Raw genomic sequence first — 25108 nt, forward strand, 5'->3', positions numbered from 1 at the left:
GGGGGAGGGTCCGCTGAGGGCATGTGAGGCCGACCTCCCTAGTGTTAGCAGCGCCTTATCTGTCTGTCTGTCTGTCCCCACGTGCAGCCCATCCAGCCGACAGCTGGCTTCTCCGGGCCCTCTGAAGCCCCCTCTCCCTGCCGCCCGCACTGCATGGTGTGGACGGAGGTCGGGAGATGTCAGGTTTGGTTTCCTGGTAACAGTTTAATGGCGATTTGGGATCCTGCTTCCCAGCATCAGACAGCCTGGGGCCAGAGTGCGTATCGCATCTGTCAGTAGCGATATTTTATGTCCGTCATAAACATAGAGGCTCGCCAGAGGCAGAAAGTGGAGAGTTTGTTGGCTTTTCTTTGATTTTCCATAGGCGGCGGGGGGCTCTTCTGAGCAGCTGACTTTCTGTACCAGAATTGGGACAGGCCGGCAAGGCTTCTGGGGCGGGGGGCGGGCCTTGGGGTCTCGGCGGGAGGCGAGCTTTCTGCCATCTCCGGAGGGCAGCAGGCCGCGCTCGGGCCCTCCCGGAGGATCTCAGGCCATTGTCAGGACCAGAATAATTTGGGGGATTTAGCATCTGTCAGCTCAGCTGCTGCCGGAAAGCAGCGGGAGTGAAAGGGTGAGGGGAGAGGAGGCCGGCAGGGAGATCTCTGTCCCGGAACGTGGGCTTGGGGCTGGGGAGGCCGTGGCATCCACGTGGCGTCCAGCTGAAGGGAGAGCTGAGGTCTCGCGGTGGCGTGGGCTTGGCCGGGAGGCTCATCTGTGAGCAGGCATGCACGTCCCCACCGTGGTCCCGGACTCCCCCGCGCACATCGTCCTCCGCTCTCTCCTGGACAAATGGACAGAGAAGGGCGATCTCTGAAACCTACCAAGGACACATCAGTGCTGACACCCGGCTCCCAGCTGTCTAGTCTGATGCGTGTCAGAACATCCGAGGTATTTAATGCTGCCGGTGTCTGTTGATCGAGCATGGACCCCTGAGCTAAGTATCGTCTCATTGACCCTCCCCTCTCACCCACGGGCTGGTGGGCCATGGTCACTTATTGAGCACCTACTGTATGCTGGGCCTCTGCTGGTCATCTCCTTTGAGGCTGGTCCTTCCAATGACCCTACCGGGGGGTTGGCCTTATTCTCAGTTTGCAGATAGGGAGACCGAGGCTTAGGTTCTCCTGCCCAGAGTTGCAGAGCCAGACACTGGCAGGGCTGAGGATCCATCTCGGACTCGCCTGACTGCTTCCCCCGACGGGGGTCACTTTTGGGAGAGTCAGGTTCCCACCCCGAGAGCCCCCGGCCTGAGCTGAAGGAGAAGGGGACCCACCAGCCCTGCGGTCCAGCATTGACCGAGCGCGGTTACGTACACGGGTGGCTCCGGCACGGCGGGGACGTGCAGTTTCTCCATGAAACCCAGCCTCTGATAACTTGACACCCCAAGGCAAGGCTCTGTTGGTCCGAGTGATGATGGGAAAAGAACCGGGGTGTAGCCGAGACCACCTGCGGTGATGGACTCCCGCTGGGGTGACTCAGAGGCTCTTCCGGGTTTTTTCAGGGCCTTGGGGTCCTTTTCAATGACTGTGGGAGGTTGGGCTGGGGGTTGGGGTGAGTGCACCAGGCCCAGATGGGGGTCCAGACTCCTTGCCTCTCTGCCGTGGGATGGTGTGCAGGGGCTGCTGGGGGCTGGCTCCGGTTCTGAGGGCCAGGGCAGAGCTGGGGGTCATGGAGCTCGTGTTGCAGGGAGGAAACAGACCGGGATCCGTACCCCATGGGATCTACCTCCATGTCACCGCCCTGCACTCCAGGACACTTCAGACGCTCGGGGGACCTCATTTTGCACCCCTCCCCCACTCCAGAGCCCACACCTGTCATTTCCTTTTCCTGCATTCAAGAGCTACGGCCGTCAGATGCACTGGGCACAGCTGGTCACAGCATTAACGCACCTGCTTTAGCAGATGCTGAGACCTGTAGTGTATCCCCTGCCCTGTTCAGGAGACTCACACTTGGAGGCGATGCCGTAGCTAAGAGTTTGGGTAACAGTGGAATTTCCATGGGATGTTCGCCAAAGGGACAAGCCAGAGCCTGTCACCCCACACACATGACACTCCCCCAGTTTAGAAGGGTCTGCGTCTCAGACGTAACTGCTGCCCTGTCTGTCTCCCCATCTGGACTGTGAGGTCCACGGGACAGAGTCCGTTGGTGCCTCTGTCATCTCTGTGTCCCCCCAGATTCCACAAGTTACCTACCGGCACAGAATTGGTCTTAGGATAAGTATCGATGAAGCCAATCAAATCTGATGGTCTTTTCATCTTAATTGCTGAGTTGAACAAATATGTGTAACTTTACTTTTATGACTTTGTTTTCATTTTTTTAAAAACCCCACTTCTTAGCTTCTTCTTTTATTTCCCCTTCTCCCATAATGGGGAACATGCACAAGATGAAATTTTAATGCTCCTGTTTTATAATTTTGTGTAATATACATGAACCTGTATTTCTTAGTGTTCACTGACCTGAATTAAATAATGGTTGGGGAGTATTTTCACAATTAAAAAGAATCGTAAATGTAGACAGTAGGATTATGAGTGCCCTCATGGCTCTATAATGAGGCCCTGCAGACAGCGGTAAAGTTAGGACATTACAGGCAGGAAGCTGACCATTCAGTACTCAAGGTGTTTTGTTTTGTTTTTTTAATTGAAGTATAGTTGGTTGACAATGTTGTGTTACTTTCAGGTGTATAGCAGAGTGATTCAGTTATACATACATCTATATCTGTCTTTCAGATTCTTTTCCCTTATAGGTTATTACAAGATTGAGTATCGTTCCCTGTGCCATACAGTAGGTCCTAGTTGGTTATCTATTTTATATATAGTAGTGTGTATCTGTTTATGCCAAACTCCCGATGTACCCCTCCCTCCCCCACAAGTTTTCAACAGGCTCTGGATAACAGACATTTTGCAGAATGGAGAGCAGTGATTGGGTGTGCATTTTTGAGATTCTTCTGTCCCAAGTTCAGATGCCAGAGCACAGCTCTCTCTCTCTGGTGTTTCTGGCTCTGCCTATTTTTAACCTCAGTGCCCTGTGTCAATTAGAAGAGGTGAATGTGGTGAAAATTGATCCTGTGTGAATGGCTGTTCTTGTCTTTATTGATTTTGAGATAGAAGAGCAGCTGAGATCATGGTGGTGGACGTGTGTTGGGGCTGTATTGCCGGTGTCTCAGTCCTGTTCCTTCTGTGAGTACGGGGTGGGGGGTAGGGGGAGGGAGACGGTATCATCTTACTGTTACCCGGAGGAACCCACTGTTTCTTCAAGAGCTGCTCACTGTGGATGGGATCGAGCGCTTGTAGTCTTTTTGTATGAGGGCATCCCCAATCCACTGGCTTGAGGTGCCAGAGGAAAGGAATTGGGGGTGGCAGAACAGGCAGAAAGTTAGGCAGGGAATGCTGGCAGGGAGGGACCCACAGGCTCAGATCTGCTCATAGAATCCACCTAAATCCTGGGTTGACCACTAAACCTCACACACACAGGAGAGTCCCTAAGGTTTCCAGCAAAAAGTGTCGCAGCTGGAAACTGGATTTAGCAGCCATTTCAGCTGCTGCCCACTGCAGGGAAGGTAGAGTGTGAAGTTTAAGTACAACCAACCGAGGTAACTGTCAGAACAAGTATTACTCTTCAGAAGAACTAGTAGGATCTGAATCTCTGTAATGAATCATTCATAACGCCCAGCGTCCAATGAAAAAAAATCATCAAGTTTACAAAGAAACAGGAACAAGTGAATCACACTCAAGAAAAAAACAGTATCGAGGGGAACCAACCTTGAGATGACTTAGAAGTCACAGTTAGCAGCTTTTATAAATAAGGGCTTCGAGGAAAATATGCACCAAATCAATGAACAGATGAGCAGCCTCAGCAGAGAAACAAGAAACTATAGAAAAGGGCCAAATGGAAATTTTAGAACCAAAAAGCATGATAACAAATGAACAGTCACTGGATCAGTTTAATAGAAGACTGCAGATGGCAGAGGAAGGAGTCATTGAACTTGAAAATATTCAGTAGTTCGATGGAAGTTATACACTCTTAATTACAGAGAGAAAAGGAGGTTGAAAAATATGAACAGAGCCTCAGACATGTGGGACAATATCAAGTGGTCTAACAGGTATAATTGGAATCCCAGAAGGAGAAGAAAGAGAGAATAAGGCAGGAAAAAAAAAATTGAAAAAAACAGTAGTCCCAAGCTTCCTAAATTCTAAAACCTCTATGATAAAACTACAAAATGTTGCTGAGACCTAAAGACCTAAATAAATGAAAGTGTATACTATGCTTGTGGGTTGGAAGATGATATTGTTAAGATGTCAATTTTCCCCCAGATTAAACTGTAGTCACTACAGTTCCTATTATAATTCCAACAGACTTTTCTTTTTAATTGACAAGGTAATCGTAAAGTTGATGTGGAAATACAAAGGACTTTAGGATAGTCTAAACAGTCCTATAAAAGAACAAAGCTAGAGAATTTACACTGCCTGATTTCTATAAAACTCTCTATTTAGTTTTATACTTTCTATAAAATAAATTAATCGAGACAGAGGGGTATTGGCATAAAGATAGCTGAATGTATTGATGGGCTAGAACAGAGCATTCTAGAACAGACCCACACATGTATAGTCAATTGGTTTTTGTCAAAGAGATCCAAGCAATCCAATGGAGAAAAGAAAGTTTTCAACAAATTGTTCTGAAACATCTGGATATCCACGTGGGGATGAGTAAATGAACTTCGATCCCTACCTCACACCATACACAAAAATCCATTTGAGATGGATTAGAGACCTAAACAAAAACACTGAAACCATATAGGTCTTAGAAGAAGATACAGGAGAAAGTCCTTTGCAACCTGGAAGAAAGCAGAGATTTCTTACACAAGGCACAAAGATTTTGTAGGTGCAACACAGGATAGAGTCAGGACACCATAGAAGAAAAAGTCAATAAATTAGCCTTCATTAAAATGAAAATGAATGTTTATCAAAAGGCACCATTAAGAAAACGAGTAGCCATGCCAGAGACTGAGAAAAAAAAGTTCAAAAAACATATCTGACGAAAGACTTGTATCCATCATATATAAAGAACTCCTAGAATTCAACAAGAATAAGGCAACCAATTTTTAGAAATGGACAAAAGTCTTGAGCAAGCCTTTCTCATAGGAAGATACACAAACGTCCATAAGTACACAGAAAAAATGTGAACATCATTGATCTTTGCAGGAATGCAAAATAAAACCGCAATTCTCACTACATACCCCCTCTAGTGGCTAAAATTAAAAAGGCTGGAACCCGCCAGAGCTGGAGAGAACCGCAACAACTGTAACTCGTGTACACTGCTGGTGGTGGAGTAAACGCTGCGGCCACTTTGGAAAAGTGCTTGGTAGTTACTGATGAAGATAAACACACACACCTCCCCTTTGATCCAACAATTCCACTCCTCATGGAATTTCATTTCCAAAGGAAATGAGAGCACATGCTCACACACACACACACACAAAGGCAAATGCTCCTAGCAGCTTTTATTTACAATAACCAGAACTTGGAAGCAACCCAAATGTTCATCAAAAGGAGAATGGATGTCAAATTGTGGGATTAGGACTCAGCAATAAAAAGGAATGAATTGCTGATGGAGGCAACAGCCTGGATCTCAGGGGCATGATGTCGAGGAGGGGAAGCCAGACACAGACGTGAATGTAACAGACGATGCAGTTGACGCCACGTTCTAGAACAGACGAAGGGAATCTCTGGTGAGGAACAGTCAGAGGCGGGTTACTAGGGGAGGAGGAGGGGTCGATCAGGGAGGAGAGGGACTTTCAGGGGAGAAGAGGATGCTCTGTGATGTCACGGGGTGTGAATTACACAGGGGCGTCCCCTTGTCAAAATGGTGGAGCTCAGGGTACCTCTCGATCTACATAAATCCTATCCCCCAAATGAGAAGCCTGAGTTACGGCATTCCGCCCCATGCTCGAAATGCAGTAGGTGCTCTGTAGACACAACAGGTGCGTGTAGACGTCGGTGCATGCCCAGATCTGCGGATGGTGCCAGTGAAGAGGGTGGCAGAGAAGGGACTCTGCCCCTCGGCACCTTCCATAGGACCCCACGGTCGACACTGGTGTCCAAGCGTCTTTCAAGTCCCACCTGTCTGGGAAGCTTCTGACCTCTCCAGCCTTCACTGTCCTCTCCGTCAAGCACAGCTCTTGCTTGGGGTCCTAATGGGGCGGGCGCCTGCATCACCCTAAGATCGACAGATCGCCGGCTCTGTTTCTCTGAAGAGCCCTCAGTGCCCACGCCATCAGGTCCTCAGCCAATGAAAGCATTCTGGCCGGTCCACCGACCAGGAGATAGCAGAGCAGGAACGCGGCTTCCGAAAGACCACGTGGCCAGTTCCCCGCCCGTGCACCCCGGCTTCCCCATCCGCACGACAGAGAACTTTGGGCTCAGTTGCATCTCGAGCCCTGATTCCGGTTGACTCATGGTGGGGGCTGCATGGGGGTCTTTGCCGAAAGACATTCCGAGCTGGATGGGATAGAGTCCTGGGGTCAGTCAGATGTTCCCCCAAAGGTGGGATGAGAAAGGGGGCTCCTGGGCTGGCAGATTGCTGTCCCTGCACCTGATGGTCTCGAGGACCTTTCCAGGCTGACGTTCAGTCATTTTATTCATTTCATCGGTTCGTAGAATATTTGACTGTCAAGGTCCCCCCATCCAGCCCACTTCCTTCCACCGGCCCATCAGAGCAAAGCTGATGACTGTCTTCGGACGGTACGAGCGGGCTGATCTGCCTTTGAGGTGTCGCACTGAGCAGCCCGGGGGCCTCCGTGTCTCCCCTCTGTTCCACGCTGTCAGAATTCGCGACAGTGCCTTTGTCACCAGCCTCGCTTGGCTGCACGACAGAAATCCAGGGTGTCTGGCATCCTTCGGAAGGAACCCCTGCAGGTACCTGCCTGGACCTCCAGCAATCTGGTGGGCAGGGCTGCGGGAACTGTTTCCTTTGGGGGCAGCCTCTGGAGAGGCGGGGGTGATTTGTGTCAACACGAGTGACCGTTCCCAAGGCCCACCTTGGGGGACAGAACCCCCTCTCTGCCTTCTCATTGGTTCTGAGAGGAGCTGGGAGCCCCGTCACCATCTGGGTGCTGATTCCCACCCCAGTTCTTGGCACTGCCGACATCCAGACACTCGTCTCGCAGTGGAGGGCGGGCGGGAGAGGGGAGAAGGGACGAGCTGGGGCCGGGATCACCCCGCAGCTCCCTGTGGCCGCTGTGGAGCCTCGGTGTGTGGTTTTCTAATCTGTGAAAGGGCCTCAGTGCGCTCCATCTCCAAGGGTGTGTTAAGTTGAAAAGCATACGTGTTTTCCAAGTGCCCACACGTGCGTTGGCATGCCTGTGGACGGGCTCGTCGGGGGTGGGTGACGTCACAGTTACGGGGGGGGTCCGTTAGCTGGCCGAGCCCCGTGTGATGTGGCTTTGTCCTCAGGCCAACTTTTGCTTCCTGGGGTGGTGTTGGTAAAACAGCAAGTGACGTACCCCCAAAGCAGCAGCTTCCTCTCCTGCCCTTGCTCATAGCTACCTGCGGGGGTCTCATCAAGGTAGACACTGGCTCACCCCCGTGCCTGGAATCGCCCCCCACAGAGGGAGGTCTGATGCATCTACCCACTGTCCCATTGCAGCTCAGCCCCACGGGGGAGGTGTCCAGGGCTCTGGGGAGACTGGCTGCTGCGACCTTCCTTGAATACGACACATTCTCTCCAGTAGGTTTGGGGCGCTCTGTCTCCCCCGCCCCAGCCTCTAGAATGACAGCTAATATTCAAAAGCTAGGTTTGGGACGGGCCAGAAACCCACTCGTAAGAGCCGCTGGGTAATCGTTTCTGCTCTCGCCTCCCTCCCCCCCGCCCCCGGACTCTGTGCGGTGGGGAGGGGAAGTGGTCCACCTCATGCTGACGCCTTTCGGAAGAGAACTTTGCCAGGCCTCCTTTGAGCCAGGCCCTGAGATGTGTCCTCACACAGAGAGGCACTCGGGGCTGGCGTGGGCCTCCCGGGGGAGCTGGCCTCTGAGCACAGCCTGCCCCGAGGACGGACCCCACGGCAGGCTGAAGAGCTGGCTGCCCTGGGCCCAGGGTGACTCCTGTCCCCGATCCCCAGGCCAGAGTGACCCCTGGGGGCTGGGGGCCTGTGGGAGGTGAGGGACAAGTCGGGTTGGCTCACTTGCTGTTGCCTCATTCAGTGAAATATTTGCTGAGCACCTACTTTGTATCCGGAGTGGGGATCAGAAGGGAGGAAGAAGTTGGGTTTCGTCCGGGGAAGAGATGGGCTTCTCCACAGGCACTTATAAAATAATTGGAGATGCAGTGAGAGGGATGCCCTTGGTACAAGAGCTCCAGACGGAGAGTCCCGGATGGCAGACTGGGCGGGGGATCCCGGAAGGCCTCTTGGAGGAGGTGTCCCTTGACTGGAGGCTTGCAGATCAGAGGGGATCACTTGTTGGCAGGATCATGAGCTGAAAACAAAGGTTTATTGAATCGTAAGTTAAGTGGTGGCTTCCTTGCTCCTTTGGGAGGGTGCATCACAAACTCCTCGCCCCTCTGCTCTGCTCCCTTGCTGACTGGTGGGGAAAACGTCCACGTGCCTGTGAGCTCTGCACTTTGACCTTCACACTTCGACTGCTGGGACTGGGGAGACCTTGGGCTGAGCCCAGAGCTCTTGGGGCTCCAGGTCCCAGGCGTGGGCCCAGGGAGAGGGCATTTGGTCCCCAGAACTGGGCATGCCTGTCCATCAGCTATGCAAAGATTCCCGTTAAGGCAGCATCTCGCCCCCGGGCCCCAGCGTGTGTCCCTGCTTTTACTAAAGGGCTGGGGTAGGTGCGCTTTGTCATGGTGGGACCTTCCAGAAGGGCGGCAGGCAGAGCACAAGGCACTCCCAGGCTGCCTGGGTTAAACTACCAGAAACCACGGGAAGCAGGTGCCCGGTCCTTGGACCAGGACACTGAGGCCGAGAGGGAGGGCCTCATGGTGGCCCCAACTGCCTCTCCCCTCCGGGGGCCCCCCTCGTGGACGTGGCTTCAGCCGCCCACCCCTCTCCCCCGCTTCCCTCCTGTGCAGTGAGCATGACGTGGGGGAGGACATCTACGACTGCGTCCCGTGCGAGGATGAAGGGGACGACATTTATGAGGACATCATCAAGGTGGAAGTGCAGCAGCCCATGGTGAGCCCCCGCTGCCCGCCCCGCCCCTCCTTTAAAGCCTCTGTGCAGACCCCACCGTCTGAGCCACGGGCGTGGCGGGGGGGAGCTGCACCCGGTCCTTCCTGGCCACCATGGGGTTCATCCCCTGCGCCAGTCGGCCAGGTCCCTTCTTTCCTGTGAAATGTTCTAGGGAGACCGGGATGTGACACCGCTGCCACCCCGCCTCCCCGGACGTGTTGCTCTGGAAGTCTTCTCCGGAGGGCGTGCAGGACCCCGAGTCCTTCCTGCGCAGGGAGCCTTAGATAGTGACGCGGTGCTGGTCTCAGGCAGCCTGCCTCCCTCTGCCCTGAGCCAGCCGTGCGTCTTTCCTGCGCGAGGATGTTTATTTCCGACGGGCGTCGGCTCATCACGTCTCGGATGTTTGTTTGCTGCAGCTCCGTGTGTTGCCCACAGCTGCTGTACTGGGGAGGGAGGGTTCCTGTCAGGCCAGGACGGGAGACGGGGCTCCGGTGGATTGGACCACAGCCCTTTCACACCCCCAGACTCCTGGGGGCGGTCGCGATGCCAGTTGCCCACTGTGGCGGCTTTTGATGCCATTTGCCCTCACCAGAGAAATGGGGGAAATTTCTATGAAAGCGGGTTTCAGTCTTTTCCCTCAGTGTGGGGGCCACCAGCTGGTGGTGGAGAAACAAAAGGGTAGGACACAGCTCCCCACGAGGCCTCTCTGAGAGGCCCTTCCCGCTCTCTGACGGGAGATGTGCCAAGATGCCGGGCAGTGGCTCACAGCCCCAGATGCTGCTTCTAGGAACGGGTTTCTCGTTTTGCCCCTCAAGGGTCTGAAGGTGGGTTTCGCTCCCCACAATTACCAGGAATCTCACTCTGGAGAGTCAGCTGTGGGTCTGTGAGCCCAGGTCTGCCCCCGCCCCGGGCAGCCTTATGGTAGGCAGCTCTGCTCCTGGACCTTCCAGGGAAGTGGGCTCAGGGGGCCGGAGGGCTCTGCTTAGCCGCCCCGGCCTGAGAGGCTGGCTGGCCTCCCACATCGCCAGCAGGCCGAGTGAGATGGGCGCCGCCTGACTCCCCAGGCCCTTTGGAAGCTGGGTGTCCTTGGGTTAGGCGAAGGCATGTGGGTGTAGTGGCCTGTGTGTTTGGGGGGATCCCCTGCCCCCTGGCTGTACAAGCTCCCACGAGACCCCGTCTGCACCTGGCTTGCAGAAGCCCTGGAGTGGGCGCTCCCCAGAGGCCGCTGCTGTCCCTGGTGCTGAAAGCACATGACAGGACCCGGGGCGTTTGCAGGACCTGCGGGGCTGGGGGAGATGCCCGCCTGTGTCCTGGGGACAAACCAGCGTCCCACCTGCCCAGCGATGCATAGCGCCCCAAGTCTCGGCGCTGGGCTCACGAGCTGTCCTGTCCATCTCCTGCCACCCGCCAGGTCCTCTGAGATACAACAGCTGGTTTTATTTCCTCTCCTGTCATGTCTGGAGCTATCTGAACGGTCTAAGTGGAAAGTATTGGGAATAGTGATGTTTCTAAAGGAAGCTACAGCCAGGAGATGGCAGGTGCCACTCTCAGAGCCCAGCCGTGGGCAAGCTGCCATGTGCTCGGTCCTGGCGCTGTCCCCGCCGCCCCACCAGGCTGCCATGCGGGTGGGCGGAGGGTGTGATGTGCCCTCTGGGGCCGTTGGCTAATGGGGGTGAGCTCCCTGACTCCCCGAGCTCGGCTTGAATAAGCGTAAACACCGCTAACTGGTTCTTTGCCCTATTTGTCTCTCCATGCTTTCAGATTAGATACATGCAGGTAAGTGGCAGGTGGAGGGGAGGCCCGGGGCCAGTTCTGCCAGCACCGTCTTCCTCTGACTTCCGGGAGGAACTCGGGACCCTGTCCCCAGGGAGACGCTGTTGGGCACCACATTCTTACACACAGTTTTAGGGGAACTGTGGACCCTCAACACTGAATTCCCAGGCTGAGCGGGGCTTCGGGCTTTGGGAAGGGGCCTGGGGGGCCTGGGTGATGTGCCCGCCTGGCAGGTTACTTTGGAGAGCTGTGGCCCCGGCAAACGCACGCGGGGCCCTGGGGCATTTCTTGGAGGAGGGGGAGGATGACGTCAGGGCAGGTATGAGTCCAAACGGCGTGTCCCACGTCCCAGCACTGTTTCCCCGGAGCTTTGCTTGCTTGGACTGAAAGGACTTAAGGAGAGTGTCTGGACCGTCCACAGAACCTCCGACAGTCAGCCCACCTGCTGCCTCTTCCCCGGCCCCTGTGGCCACAGTCTCTTGGTCAGTCCCACCCCAGAGGTGGGGCAGGCCCCGCCTCAGAGGCGTGTCCTCAGTGACCCCTGCCGACGGGCTGTTAGCTCGGAACCTGGTCCGAGGCAGTGGACATTTGGCAAGTCCAGCCCTGTGGGGAATTGGCTTCTTTCTCTGAGGCGGTAGCAGGCTGATGCTGGGAGGTGGGTCAGCGGGTGGACACGTGTCCTCAGGGAGCTGGTCAGACCCTCTCTGTGCACGTGGTCGGCGCTTTACGCATGTGACGCCCGCTGCGTCTGCTGGAGGGGGAGACCAGTCTGGTGGAGACAGATTCGGAAGCCTCTGTCCCATCTCTGCGCTGTCGTCAGTTCTCAGGGTCACACCACATCCCCTCCCCTGTGCCTCAGGCTGCCCGTCTGCAGAAAGGAGGGGAAGGGCCTTTTGTCTCCCACGCGGCCCCCTTCACGCTCAGTGACCCCACGGCCGAGCCCGGGTGGGCGGCAGGTGGAGGGCATGGCGGGGTCCTGGCTGACCTCCTGTGCCCCCTCTAGAAAATGGGCATGACGGAGGACGACAAGAGAAGCTGCTGCCTGCTGGAGATCCAGGAGACGGAAGCCAAGTACTACCGGACCCTGGAGGACATCGAGAAGGTGGGCGTGGCCGCCGGGTCCACCCAGGACCCCTGCCTCCTGGGAGCCGCTGTCACCGGGCAGGGACTCCGGGCAGCGGTGACGGAGGCGGGGCTCAGGGGCCCTCTCGGTTTTGCACCTTCCAAAAAGGAGGTCGCCCTCACCTTTCCTCTGCCCTCTGCCCTCTGCCCTCTGCCCCCACAGGCTGTGGGCTCCACTCAGCCCAGCTTCCTCGTCAGCTGCCACCCTTGGCCCTGGCCCCACCTCCACCCTTTGGCCTCAGCTCGGACCCTGGACTGTTCCTGGGCTTGTTTCACAGGCTCCTTCCAGCCTAGACGGGGCGTCGTTATGGCTTCCGCTCCGGAGTGCGCCGAGCTAGGCTCTTTATGTGTGTATCCTCACCCAGAGCTAGACGCCTTCTGTATACACTCTCCCCCAGGCCAGGCGCTGAGTGAGCCCTTGATGTGTCCCTCCTCCCTGGGGTGCTGTCTGCACTCAGCCTCCCCACCCCGTGAGCTGCGATAACAGCAGTACCACCCACTGGGCATCCTGCACCTGGGACGCAGTTGGGCCCAGTGACGTGAGCCTCTGGAGCTCCTGTGGCGGCCTGTGTGCTCCCCTGAATGGCCGGTCAGCGCTGTCTCCCTGCCGGCCTGCCCAGCTCCTGGAGAACCACGGGCGGGCCCGCTCCTGCCATCCGCCCTGGCCTCCTGTGGTCACTGGCGCAGTGCCGTTTTTGAGACGGACCCTTCCTGGCCGGTCTTTCGCTGCAGAGTAGGGCCAAGTGTAGCCATAAGGGGGTGGCCTGAGAAGGTCCCCACTGTTTAGGGCGCTGTGGAGCCTCCAGCCGGGGGTTGTGAGATGCCCCTTGGCCCCAGGTCTGGCCCAGGCTTCTGACCTTTTCCCTCCTCCCGCCCCACTCAACCCTTGTGTGTCCGCCCTTTAGCTTCTCCCCGACCACCAGCTTTTCTGCAGACACATGGTCCCAGCTGCCCACTCCTTCGAGTCCCAGCTCCCGGGTCAGCTCCTTCCAGGGCCCTGCAGGCTTCACGCAGCCCGAGTTTCGTCGCAGAAAACCGGTGGGCCGCTGTGGCCCGTCTCCACCCCTGCAGTGTGGGCTTTGGGGGTGGGTGCTGCCCGTCTGGGGCGCAGCACACGTCGGGGGTTGAGCTGGGGGCGTGCCCAGCCAGGGTGTGCATGTGCTGAGTGTTCTCGGGGACGATCGTGTTTGCAGTCCTCCCCTAACCATGTTGCCATCCCCGTGTCAGGTGAGGAAACCGAGTCACACGGTGGCCGGCGCCGCCACAGCACAGGGAGGAGTGCTTGGGTGCGTCCGCAGCCGCTAGTGCTTGCTCGTTTGGACAGGTCTCTCCTGCTGCACACAGCGGCCAAGGAGAGGGCCAGGGGACCAGGACCCTGTGGGAGAAGGGGCAGGGAGAGGGGAGGGTGGCTGGTCGTGCCCCGCGGGGGCCTCCAGGAGGCCGGGGGCAGAAGCACCCCTGCCACTGTGGCGCTTGCGGGGCCGGAGCGGGCCCCTTGATGACAGGTTTGGGGGTGCACTCATGGGTGTAGGCTCAGGAGTGGGTGTCGGGTGGGAATCACGGCATTTCTCGGTCCTCAGGCTCTCCCTTGGGTGATGCCTCTCGCCTCCCGGGAGGACCCCACTTGCTCAAATATCTCAAACAGCAGAGCCCACCCTGGCTGGCCTTAGGGTGGAAGTCCAGCGCCACGTGCAAGGGGCCCTCTGTGGAGCTTTGCCCACCTGGCGGGTCCTCAGGCCTGACCCCCATCCAGTCCCACACCTCCCGCGCAGGTCTCCCCCTCTCCAGTAAGCATGGAGCACCCCCGTGTGCTGGGCTGAGCGGCCGCCCCGCAGGACCCTTGATGGGGGAATGGGGGCGCTGCCTGCAGTCGCCTGTTTTTCTCTGAGGCCGTTAGAGCCCCTCCGACCGGCGACTGTGGCCTCGACGGTGACAGGCGTCCTTCAGGCGGTGATGGGCTTCTCTCTTCCAGAACTACATGACCCCTCTGAGGCTCGTGCTGAGCCCGGCGGACATGGCGGCCATCTTCATCAACCTGGAGGTAAGGGCCCCACCCTGGCTCACCGTGTGTGGGCTGGAGGTCCTAACCTGCTCGGACGTCAGGCGGGCTCCCACTGGACCGTCCCCAGGGCTTGCATGGTTGATCCTGGCTAAAGGGTGTTTTCGTGGCTGACGGATGGGGGGCGGTGAGCAGGCCCCCATTTCTCGGGGACTTTGGTTTTAGGAGACAGAGGACAGTTTCTGGGAGCTTCCCTGCCCCATACTGTGCTGGCGGGTGTGCCCGGGACGCACACGCCCTGGAGGAAGCACCAGGTTTTGTCATCAGTGGAGGGAAGTGTGTCCCCTCCCCCTCTCTGAGCAAACAGCGCCCCTCACTGCTCTGCGGTGTCTGAACACGGACACCGGAGGGCCATCCCGCGTGGGGGGGCTCACCTCGATGTGGTCAGCAGAGCCGGGCCCGGAAGCTGCGTGTGGGTGGACTTCGTCGGGGAGCACTGGCCCTACTCTTCTTGGGGTGCCGACGGCTTGAGGGGTGGGCGCTGGGCACCTCGTGGGTGAGGCTGACGCAGACCCCGGAGCTTCGCAGCCCCTGCGCCCCCCGGCCCCGAGCTCATCCTGCCGTGAGCAGTGGCACATGTGGCCACAGAAGGGCTGGGGACCTGGACGGGGGACGGTGCTGCCAGCCACCCCTCTGCTCTGGAGTGCGGACACACGTCCCCAGGCCCCGCTTCCACAGCGGAGAGACTTCACCCGTCAGGGCGCCTGCGCCCCTGCACTCCCGCGTACAGCGGGCGGGTCCCCAGGATGCCGGCTGGGGCCGGGCACCGTGTGTCTGGACAGGCTGGTGCAGACTCTGGGCGGCTGTGGCACCTTCTAGTGAACGGCAGCCGGTGTGTACGTGAGGAAGTACGCCCGGCGCCCGGCCGCTCACATGGACGTCCCTCCATCGGAACGGCAGCCCGGAAGGAGCGGGATCACGGAGCCCGCGTGCCCCCAGCCTGCTGTGCCTGCTCACGCGTGGTTGCTTTTTGTCCCAGGACCTAATTAAGGTGCATCACAGCTTCCTGAGGGCCATCGACGTGTCCATGATGGCGGGGGGCAGCTCGCTGGCCAAGGTCTTCCTGGACTTCAAGGAAAGGTGAGTGGCCGGGGCCTCTGGGGCGTCCGGGCGCCGCTCCGCTTCCATCGTGGGGACGGGGCGGAGCTGGTGGGTGAGTTTACCCAGGTTACCGCTGCGTGGTGCCGAGGCGGGCGTCGGTGCTCCCACACTCACCCTGTCCTCACTTGTAAACTGAGAAAACTGCCTGCCGTCACAGCCTGCATGGGAGGGGCCTCTCGGGGTCTCCAGCCGCCCCCTCTGCCTCTATTCTTGGGGGTCGTGGTGGCTGAAGGACACTCGTGCCATCACGACGTCCCTGCCGTGCTGCAGACCCCACGGGAATCGGGCACCGGGAGAGTCTGCCCCTGAGTTCTGTGCCTGGGGGGAGGTGACCTGTGGCACCTGCCTCTACAACTGCACTCCCCCCCGAGTGAGGGGCTTCAGGGGCTGCAGGGAGCCATGGCTGAGAGCCCAGGCTCTGGGTCCCCAGGGCTGGGGCCATGCCGCTGCTTCTACACGACACCACAGCCCGACTTCTTTATCTGTCGGTCAGGGGCCACGGTGGCGTCTGTGCCCCTTGGTGCCCTGAGGGTGAGCAGAGCCCAGGCCTGCGCTGCCGACACGCTGGTCCACACGCAGCGAAGCCTGAGGTGACCGGGCAGGTGTAGGGATCGGACCTGGGCAGCCGGGCGGGGGTGCGGACGGCAGCCCTGGACACGGTTGCGTGGCCGTCTTGGCATAAACTGGCTTCAGCCCTGAACGTGGGGAGACGTGGTTCCGGGACCGAGAAGCGCAGAGCCCTGGATCTCCCAGTGGTGCCCTGGTCCTGTGCGAGTCTCCGCAGCTTCGGGGCAAGTGTCCGTGGAGCCCGAGGGGGTATAGATGCTCTTGTCAGGATCCGAGGTGGCCCTTCTCCTCCAGGCCCCTCCCAGGTGGTTAGCCTGAGTCTAGACGCAGAGAGGGCGCCGGCCTCCACCCCGCCAGAAAGTCACCTGTGATAATCATGCCCGTTAGTGGGGTCCCTGATCCAGAATCAAGACTGTCAATGGGAGAGAGAGACAGCTCATTAGGAATCAACGCAGGGACCTTTTCTTAAAAAAAATTATACTGCTCTCACGTGGCCCCTGTGAATCTATTTGATTGCCTGCTTTAAGCGCCTCTGTTGGTCACCCCAGTTGATGGAGGGGGTACGGAGGCAGCCTTCTGTTCTCTAGAATGTCCTGCTGGAGCCTGGCGGGGGCGTTGGGATTCTGGAAGCTTCCAACTAGGTGTGAGGGGGCAGCTGTCAGGATGGCTCTGCCGTCCCAGCGGAGAGCCCGGGCCCCTGCTTCTTCCCCTTGCGCTTTGGCAACTGGTGCTTCAAGACGGGATGCTTATGAGGACGAAGCCAGGTGACGTGGAGGGCTCGCGGGATGCCAGCATCGCAGGGTCCTGGGAGACGGTGGCTTTTAGCCACTGAAATCTCAAGATATGCATCAGCAGATGGTGCCTGGCGTTCTGTCCCTCGTAGAATCTTCGGACAAGGAGCCTGAAGGTTCTGTCTTCGTGGTGCCTCTGCCTGGGAGCTTGTTAAAAATACCGATTCCTGGGGCTTCCCTGGTGGCGCAGTGGTTAAGAATCTGCCTGCCAATGCAGGGGACACGGGTTCAAGCCCTGGTCTGGGAACTAGATCCCACATGCCGCGGAGCAACTAAGCCCGTGCGCCACAACTACTGAGCCTGCGCTCCGGAGCCTGTGTGCCACAACTCCTGAGCCCACGTGCCACAACTACTGAAGCCCGTGCACCTAGAGCCCGTGCTCCGCGACAAGAGAAGCCACTGCAATGAGAAGCCTGTGCACCGCATGAAGAGTAGTCCCCACTCACCGCAACTAGAGAAAGCCCGCGTGCAGCAATAAAGACCCAACACAGCCAAAAAAAAAAAATACCGATTCCTGGGGTCTGATGAGGGATCCTGGGAGCTGTAGAAGGCACCACAGGGGCCAGTGGGGACCCTGGGTCCATGTCACCCTCATCTGCAGGAGGGTCCCCTGCATCGCCCGTCAGGTAACGCTCAGCTCCGCTCACAACCCTCTCTGCACAGGCAGCTGCATTCCCAGGCGCCTTCACCTAGGATTGCCTGAACGTGCCTCCCCCAGGTGCCCTGTAGCTCCAGGCAAGGAGCCGTGGCCTCCTGAACGGGCAAGGGTCCTCAAGCCTGCTTTCTGAGGGGCCACGAGTCGGGGGGCTCCCGGGAGCCATGAGGGAGCAGGCAGTGCCCATGTACAGGTGGCAGACGCAGCCAGAGGAGAGCAGACGAGGTTTCTCCAGGCACCAGCAGGTGTGGGCATGCTGGCCGGCCCGGGCAAGGGGGTGGGGATCAGGTCTGGGGGTCAGGCCGGCTCCCTAACCCGCCCTCTGCCCCCAACAAGGTTTTCCTTTCACCTGGCTGCAAGCCACCATGCTAGGTGGGCCCATGGTGCCCCGCTGCTGGACTTGAGCTGACTGTCAGACCTGACCCTCGCCCAGGTGACGGGCATGGCAGACACTTCTCAGCACCTCGTTAGTGCTGCGCCTTGGCTGGGGTCGGACGGGCACTGAGGCCCAGTAACCCAGCTCTAGGCCGCGTGGCTGAGGTACAGATGGATGACCTGTCCTCTACTGGGACCCTCCACGTCCCCAGCGCAAGGGCTCTGCTGCCTGGCCTGTCCCCGTGGTCCAGCTTGCCTGTGAATAAGACCTCGCACCATCCTCTACACACAACCTCGGGCTGGCCTGCCCCCAGGCCTCCTTTCCTCTGGGAATGACGGACGTTTCCGCCTTGGAGAATCGCAGTGAGCAGAATGCGTCCTGGCACCGAGAGCTCTGCAGATGGTCACCCGCCCAGCGAGGCATCGGGGGGTCCAGGCACCCGCCCAGCGAGGCATCGGGGGGTCCAGGCACTTTTCCCTCCCTCTGGGGGAGGGGCTGGCTGCATTTCACCAGACCTCATTTGCCAAATCACTGTTCATCCCAGCGTCTGCCTTTTCTGGCGCGTCCCTTCTTATTTCCGAGTCAGCCCCGAAGGCCCTGATGGTCGCCGGCTCACCGATTCTGTGAGCACTTATGGACCGCCTGCTGTGTGCGGCTGCAGAGCTCTGGGCCACGGACATCATGGTGAGCGAAGCAGGCTCAGCTCTCCCTGGGAAACGAGTCCACAGACAAGAGACTTACCGTGGGCTGTGATAGTGCCTGAGAGCACAGGGAAGGGGAGGGGGATGAGCACAGGCTGGGGCCCCCTGAGGACCTGGGGGAGAGGGGATCAGCCCTGAAGCCACGTGGGGAGTAGAAGCTGCGGGAGAGCCAGGAGCTCTGACCGTTTGGGGAACCGGCAGAGGCCGGAGGAGCGGGACCGAGGGGGCGAAGGGGAGGTTCTCCAAGGAGCAGTTACAGGTTCTGCAGGATCTGGTGGGCGAAGATAGGGATTCATAATTTTTTTTTTTTTTTTTTTTTGCGGTACGCGGGCCTCTCACTGCCGTGGCCTCTCCCGTTGCGGAGCACAGGCTCCGGACGCGCAGGCTCAGCAGCCATGGCTCACGGGCCCAGCCGCTCCGCGGCATGTGGGATCTTCCCGGACCGGGGCACGAACCCGTGTCCCCTGCATCGGCAGGCGGACTCTCAACCACTGCGCCACCAGGGAAGCCCCATCATTTTTTTAATGAGGGCAGGAGAAGCCATTGAGGAATTCAAGGGGCAAGATGCCGGCAGCTCGTCCCTGATGAAGGATGGGGTGGCATCCAGGTGTGGTATGAGCAGCAGAATGGCAGGGGGCGATCACCTCCCTCTTTTTGGAGCTTATTCTCCCATTAATGCAGCCTCGATCCTCAGACAAGGCGGGGGCTCCTGTTAACCTTGCCGTGTGGGCTTAAAGGAGACGACGTCTCCCACACGGAGGGAGCTGGCTCTCGGGCAGGGTTTGCATTGAAGTCACACCTTTTGTATTTATCGCTGGGGCTGACCAAGGTGGGCCTGGAGCCTGACTTCTCGTGGGTCCGTGGTTCGGGCTGGATGGGGCCTGGGGAGCTGGTGGCCCGGTGGTAAGGCGGGAGGACGAGCTCTTAGGAGGGACTGTCTGTGGGGCTTTGCGCACGTGCCGTTAGGAGGAACGTCGTTCAGAAAGGCAGGTTCCCCGTTCCAGGACCCCGTGGGATTTCCGTGAGTGTGGAGAGAGAGGCTCTGGGCAGGTGAGGGCTTCGGCGCTCTGCAGCTTCTCCTTGCTCTTAGGTTAGGTGGACGGCGCTGCCCTCTGGCTGTGATTTCCATTCACGGAAACCAGGGTCTCTGGGGGCCTTTCATCTCAAAGCCCGAGGTCAGGTGGTCCTGCATGGAGACAACCCTCTCGTACCCCCTAGAGCCCCCGCAGGGGTTCGCGTGGCCGCCCTGTCGGGAGGGCTGCCCTGGGACCACCAGCCGGAGAGCCCTTTGCCTCCCGCCCTGTCCAGAGCTCCTTTCCCAGATGGGGCAGCTCGGGACGGGAGAGGGGTGCGGCCTTGGCCACGCGTGGTCTCAGCTTGTTCCCGTGTCCCGGGTGAACACCTGGGCGCATCACCTGTGTCCTGGGACATGCTCCGTCCTGTCCCCGGCTGTGTGGGCTGAGACAGAAGTGACGCAGTGAGGAAATAAGGCGTCGGATGTATTTCTGTGAGAGGCATTCAGACTCCCTTTATGGGGTCGGAGTTGGAAGGTCAAGCAGTTAAATAAATAACCTAGCCCGGAGCTGGTGGCCAACAGCTACCACCCCGTGAAAGAGCAGAAGGTTGACGAAGGTCGCTCAGCTGACAGTCCGGGACACTGGCACGCAGAGTCAGCGGGGACAGGAGTTAGGAGTGAGGTGGCCACGTTACATGCAAACCGGTCGATTTCCTCCATGGCAAGAGCGCTGGAACCTTTGGGTTGCTTCCCCAGCGTGACGGAAATCACGTGTACAGAACAGAGTCACGCAGCGTGCGTCGGGCCGGGCCGGGGAGACCGCCTTCCCAGGGGCCTCGGGTGGCTGGCGTTCCCAGGCGCTCCGGTGGGACCGTGAACCGTCAAGTCCTCCGCGTGTGCGTTGCCTTACTTCCAAGTTTCTGGGTTTTTTTTTAAACTTTGGTACATGAAACTGGCTTTCTTTCTCTTCCTTCCTCCCTCCCTTCCTCCCTTTCTTTCTTTTTGGCTACATTGTGTCTTCGTTGCTGTGCGCGTGGCTTTCTCTAGTTGCGGCGAGCGGGGGCTACTCTTTGCTGTGGTGCGCGGGCTTCTCGTTGCGATGGCTTCTCTTGTTGCGGAGCACAGACTCTAGGCGCGTGGGCTTCAGTAGTTGTGGCACGCAGGCTCAGTAATTGTGGCGCACGGGCTCGGTAGTTGTGGCACACGGGCTTAGTTGTTCCGCGGCATGTGGAATCTTCCCAGACCAGAGCTCAAACCCGTGTCCTCTGCATTGGCAGGCGGATTCTTAACGACTGCGCCACCAGGGAAGCCCCTTAATCAATTTTTCTATGAAAATTCTGAATTGAATAGCAGACTCCTTGAAGTGGAAAACAGGGCTCAGTTTCTCATGCAGAGTGGCTCCTGGTCAGTGTGTCACACTCGGGACTCTGGACCCGGCCATCTGTCCCAAACCCCCAAGGCCCCAGGGAGGGGAGACCTGCCCGGGGGCTCACGTAGCAGAGCCGGGGTGCTGGATGCCCGGCCCAGGTGTGGTCACCGCGGGTCCCTCGGGCCGTGCAGGGAGAGCCTGGGGAGTCCCACAGACCCAGCGGGATGCAATGTCATCTCCTCCAAAGTGAAGCCAGCAACAGGCCTTGACTGCCTACCCGCAGCGCCTCGCCAGGTACCCCAGGGTGCAGCAGCGTCCGCGGAGGACAGAGAAATGGGCCTGACGTCATCTTCACCCGAGCTTCCCAGAGCTGGGCCGGGAGAGGCCTCCAGACGTTTGCTGACACACAGCGTAACCTGCGTCTGGCAGGGCGTCCCTGGAATGTCATGCGCGGGGCCCGGCCTCCTGGTGTCGCCCTTTATTAGCTGGTGACTCTTAGCAAGTTCATTGAGGCCTTGGTTTCCCCACTGGACAGTGGGGCTCACCACCCCCACCTCTGCAAGTGGGTTAAAGGGTCGTGGCGCTGTGCGTGAAGCTCCTGGCCCTGGTGGCTCCCCGACGTGGTGACTGTTGCAGCCAACGACGTCACCTGCCTGGTCCTTCTCCAGGGGCCTGCTCGGTAGTCGGGTGACAAGATTTTGAAAGATGAGGTTTCAGGCCAGTAACCCAAGGCCCTGAGAGTGCTGGGCCCCAGTGCCGGGGGCTCTGGTCTGTCGGCCCTGGAGGATCGTGGTGGGGAGCAAAGCAGAGGGTGTTAGGAGAGAAGCAGGACGGCAGGCAGGCAGTGGACGCAGGGGAGGCCGGAAGCGGGGGAGGCGGGGCTGGGTTAGAGGGAGCTCCTTCTCCCCCTCTGCACCCCGCATCTTCCCTGGATCCGCGGCCCCTCCCAGCCCCCCCGTCTCCCAGGTGACGGGGGCTGACGTCACCCTGCCCTGAGAGGCCGGTGGCTGGAACCCAGGCACAGACCATCAGTGCCATGTGGCAGCAACAAGGGCTGGCCCACGGGGTCCCCGCACCTCGAAATGTCAGCTCAGGGGCCGGCCCCCCAGGGCGAGCACAGAGCCGGGCTGGGCCTGGGTGCCCACTGCCTGTGGGCTGCAGCTTGAGTCGCCTGGGGAGGCGGGGGCTTCTGTCTGGCTTTGGCCCTTTCCAGGGGCGGGATGGGGGGCTGAGGGCGGCACCCCCAAACCCGGTCCTGACCTGGAACAGAACCACAGAAGAGGGCCTCCTTGGGTTCGGGGAAGGCAGGGTGCCCCTCCCTCCCCACGGCTGGCAGCCCTCCTCCTGGGCAGGGCGGGGAAGGAAAGCAGCCTCATGGAAAGAACGAAACCGTTAAATGTGCGAACACGTGAGGAGCTGTCGGGGGGGAGCTGCTTGCTGTGCTCAAACGGCTCGGGCTCACACCCAGTGTGTGTGTGTGTGTGTGTGCGTGCGTGCGTGCGTGTGTGTGTGTGCGTGTGTGTGTGTGTGTGCGTGTGTGTGTGTGTGTGCGTGTGCTCCCGCCGTCCAGGCTCCTGATCTACGGGGAGTACTGCAGCCGCATGGAGCACGCGCAGAGCACGCTGAGCCAGCTGCTGGCCGGCAGGGAGGACTTCAGACAGAAAGTCGAGGTACTCGGGGCTCCCCGGCCTGGCCTGGCCCTCACCATGTCCGAGCTTCCAGCTCCCTGGCCTCTTACCCGTTTCATGGGAAGCTGGGGGCGGGGCAGTGATGGGACGCTTTTTGTAGATGTTTCTGGCAGGTGGTTTTTCTCCTTCGCATTTGGTGGGGTTGAGAGTGGGCAGGGGGAGGTCACCGTCCCAGGCCAGGGCCCAGCCTGGGTGCCGCTGTGGCAGGACCCCGGACCAGATCCGGCTGAGTGGGGGGCTGTGACTGAGCCCTGACCCTGGCCTGTTGGGACCCCATGGGGGCCCCAGGTGACGGACCTCTGCTGGGAGCCTCCCACCCCTGCCGTGTCGTCCCCCCAGAGGCTGGGCTTCCCATGTTGGATCTGGCCGGTCAGACGGTTCCCAGGGTGAGCCCTGGTGCCACGTCCCTTTGCTCCGGCAGTGCTGGGGGTGACTCGCCCCTCGGAGAGGCCCGATGCCCTCGTGTGTCCAGGCAACCAGTGGGGAGCCCCTGGTTCCTGAGGGCGGTGCCCCCGTTAGTGTGAGCTGGCCTCCCCCAGGGTCTCTGGTAGACCCCAGACCAGGTGTCACTCAGAATCCCCCCCATGTGGCCACTGCAGACCCCTGAGGCTATGAGAGGCAGCAGGGCCCCTGCCCGCCTGCTGTGAAGCCCACCCCTCTGCACACGCCTGGTTTGGGGGGGGGGGGTCTCTGGGAGCCGGACCGGAGGAAGACCAGACACCTGGGCCCCAGTGCAGGGCTTGGGTCTGCCCCAGTCCCCAGGCCAGGGGATGGGAGTGTTGGGGTCCGGTGTGCCCGGGCAAGGACGCTCTAAATCCACCCGCTGCTCCCCCGACGCCCAGGAATGCACCCTGAAGGTCCAAGACGGGAAGTTCAAGCTGCAGGACCTGCTGGTGGTCCCCATGCAGAGGGTGCTCAAATACCACCTGCTCCTCAAGGTGAGACTGGCTGGAGGGAGTCAGGGCCCGGCAGCCCCCGGGGCGTGGGGTGGAGCCCACAGACAGGCCAGGGTGACAAATGAACAAGCGCATAGAGTAAGGCAGCCTGTGCTTGGCGCCTAAAAACTGCAAAATCAGTGCCGGGAGCTACGCAGCGTTTGTACGTATTAAGAATATTTGTCAGTTAGTACGCAAGGAAAATTATGATCTAAATCGGTAAGAGAAGAGAAAAGCCGAGAGAGACAGAAAAGCACCCTCAGGCCAGAAGTAAGAGCTCCTGGGGCTCGTCTCCTAACCCAGTCCCTGAGCTTCCTGGTGGCCACGGAAACAGGAAGTCCTTCGGGACAGACAGATCTGCGCGGGAGACAGTGGTTTCTGTGAGATGCCAGCCAAGGCTCTTTAGTGAATCAGCAGGTCACCTGTTAGCGCGGCCCCTGGCTTTGTGCTGTCTTAATGTTCCCCCCGTTATCCACAAGAGTTGGAGACACCTCGCCTCGAAGCCGCGTGTCCCCTGGAGGAGGACTCGCTGTCTGTCTGCCGGAGTTGGGCGGCTGGACCAGAGCCGGGGGGGTGGGGGTGGGGCTTTGTCCCGAGGGCCTGGCTCTGTCTGCACACCCGGGGCCTGGTGGGGACCCCTGAGTGGTCACCCACGCCTCACCACCCCCCCAGGAACTCCTGAGCCATTCCACCGACCGGCCCGAGAGGCAGCAGCTCAAAGAAGCGCTGGAGGCCATGCAGGTGGGTAAACCGAGGCAGGGGAGAGGCCGGGCCAGCCTGGGGCTTCATGGGCCGTGCCCGCCCTCTTTGACTGGACCTGGGCTCGCTAACAACCTTACCTCGGTGATCGGAGATGTAGATCTTCCTGGGATGGCAAGAGGCGGAGCAGGGGCAGGGCGGTGGATGGGACCCACCAGGGGCAGAGGGGGCGGGTGGAGGGGGCTCCCCTAAGGATTCTCTTCTCTAGCCTCCCCTGGCCCACAGTGACCCCACACCCACCCCCAGGCCTCCCTTCCTCTCGCTTCCCTGACCGTCTGCCATACTGTCGCCAGAGTCCAGGCACTGGACCCAGTGCTGGGCCACCTGGCCCTCCCCTGCCTGCTGCCCAGTGTGTGGCATCTGCTTCTGAAATGCCCACTCCACCCAGGCACGGCACCTCTCCCCTCCTCCCTCTGTCCGCGGAAGCCCACTTTGCAGCTCAGCCCCCGGAAGGAGAGCCCAGCTCACGTCCCTGCCCCTCTTAGAACCCTTCTGTGGCTCCCCACTGCCTGCTGAGTCAGGCCCAGACCCTCCCCCCGGCACACAGGCCTCCAGAGCTGTGCTGGCTTTGCAGTTGTATTTACCCCAATGCCCCACCTTCCAGGCAGGCTTGGCCACGCTCAGGCCCCTGAAGGTGTCCGTTCTTCCCCACCTGTGTGTTGGCTCGGGCTGAACCTGTCCTTGTCACCTGGCAACGTCCTGAGCCTCCTCCATCTTTGCGAAGTGACCTTCCCAGGGGGATCGCCCCCTCTGGCTTCTGTCCCCCCACTGCTCGGCCGTCTGTTTCTGGAGCTTCTCTGAGCAGCCTGTCCTCTTTACTCCAAGTCCTGTGCGAACTCTGTGGCCTGTACCATGGAGGCCCTGGCGGTTGCACGGCTCACCAGGCCCATCTTGTAATGTTCCTGCCTCGGGGTCTCCGATTCTGCCTGGCCAGTGGGCTCCCAGTGTGGACGGGCAGGGGGCACTGGAGGGGAAGCTGGAACCAGCTCTCA

The 25108-nt window shown here is 59.4% G+C and overlaps 1 protein-coding gene across 11 annotated transcripts in view; it reads left to right on the plus strand.

Moving 5' to 3' along the window:
- Nucleotides 1–25108, plus strand: part of VAV2 (vav guanine nucleotide exchange factor 2) — a 179671-nt gene that overhangs the window by 125810 nt on the left and 28753 nt on the right. For all 11 annotated transcript variants that reach the window (XM_049711451.1, XM_049711450.1, XM_049711449.1 and 8 more), the window contains 7 exons: nucleotides 9106–9208; nucleotides 11982–12080; nucleotides 14073–14141; nucleotides 15139–15239; nucleotides 22305–22404; nucleotides 23265–23360; nucleotides 24030–24098. In XM_049711451.1, the coding sequence (XP_049567408.1) occupies nucleotides 9106–9208; nucleotides 11982–12080; nucleotides 14073–14141; nucleotides 15139–15239; nucleotides 22305–22404; nucleotides 23265–23360; nucleotides 24030–24098 (637 nt within the window). The remainder of the gene's footprint in view (nucleotides 1–9105; nucleotides 9209–11981; nucleotides 12081–14072; nucleotides 14142–15138; nucleotides 15240–22304; nucleotides 22405–23264; nucleotides 23361–24029; nucleotides 24099–25108) is intronic.

This window comes from Orcinus orca, chromosome 6 (assembly GCF_937001465.1).
Source record: "Orcinus orca chromosome 6, mOrcOrc1.1, whole genome shotgun sequence".
Lineage (NCBI taxonomy): Eukaryota > Metazoa > Chordata > Mammalia > Artiodactyla > Delphinidae > Orcinus > Orcinus orca.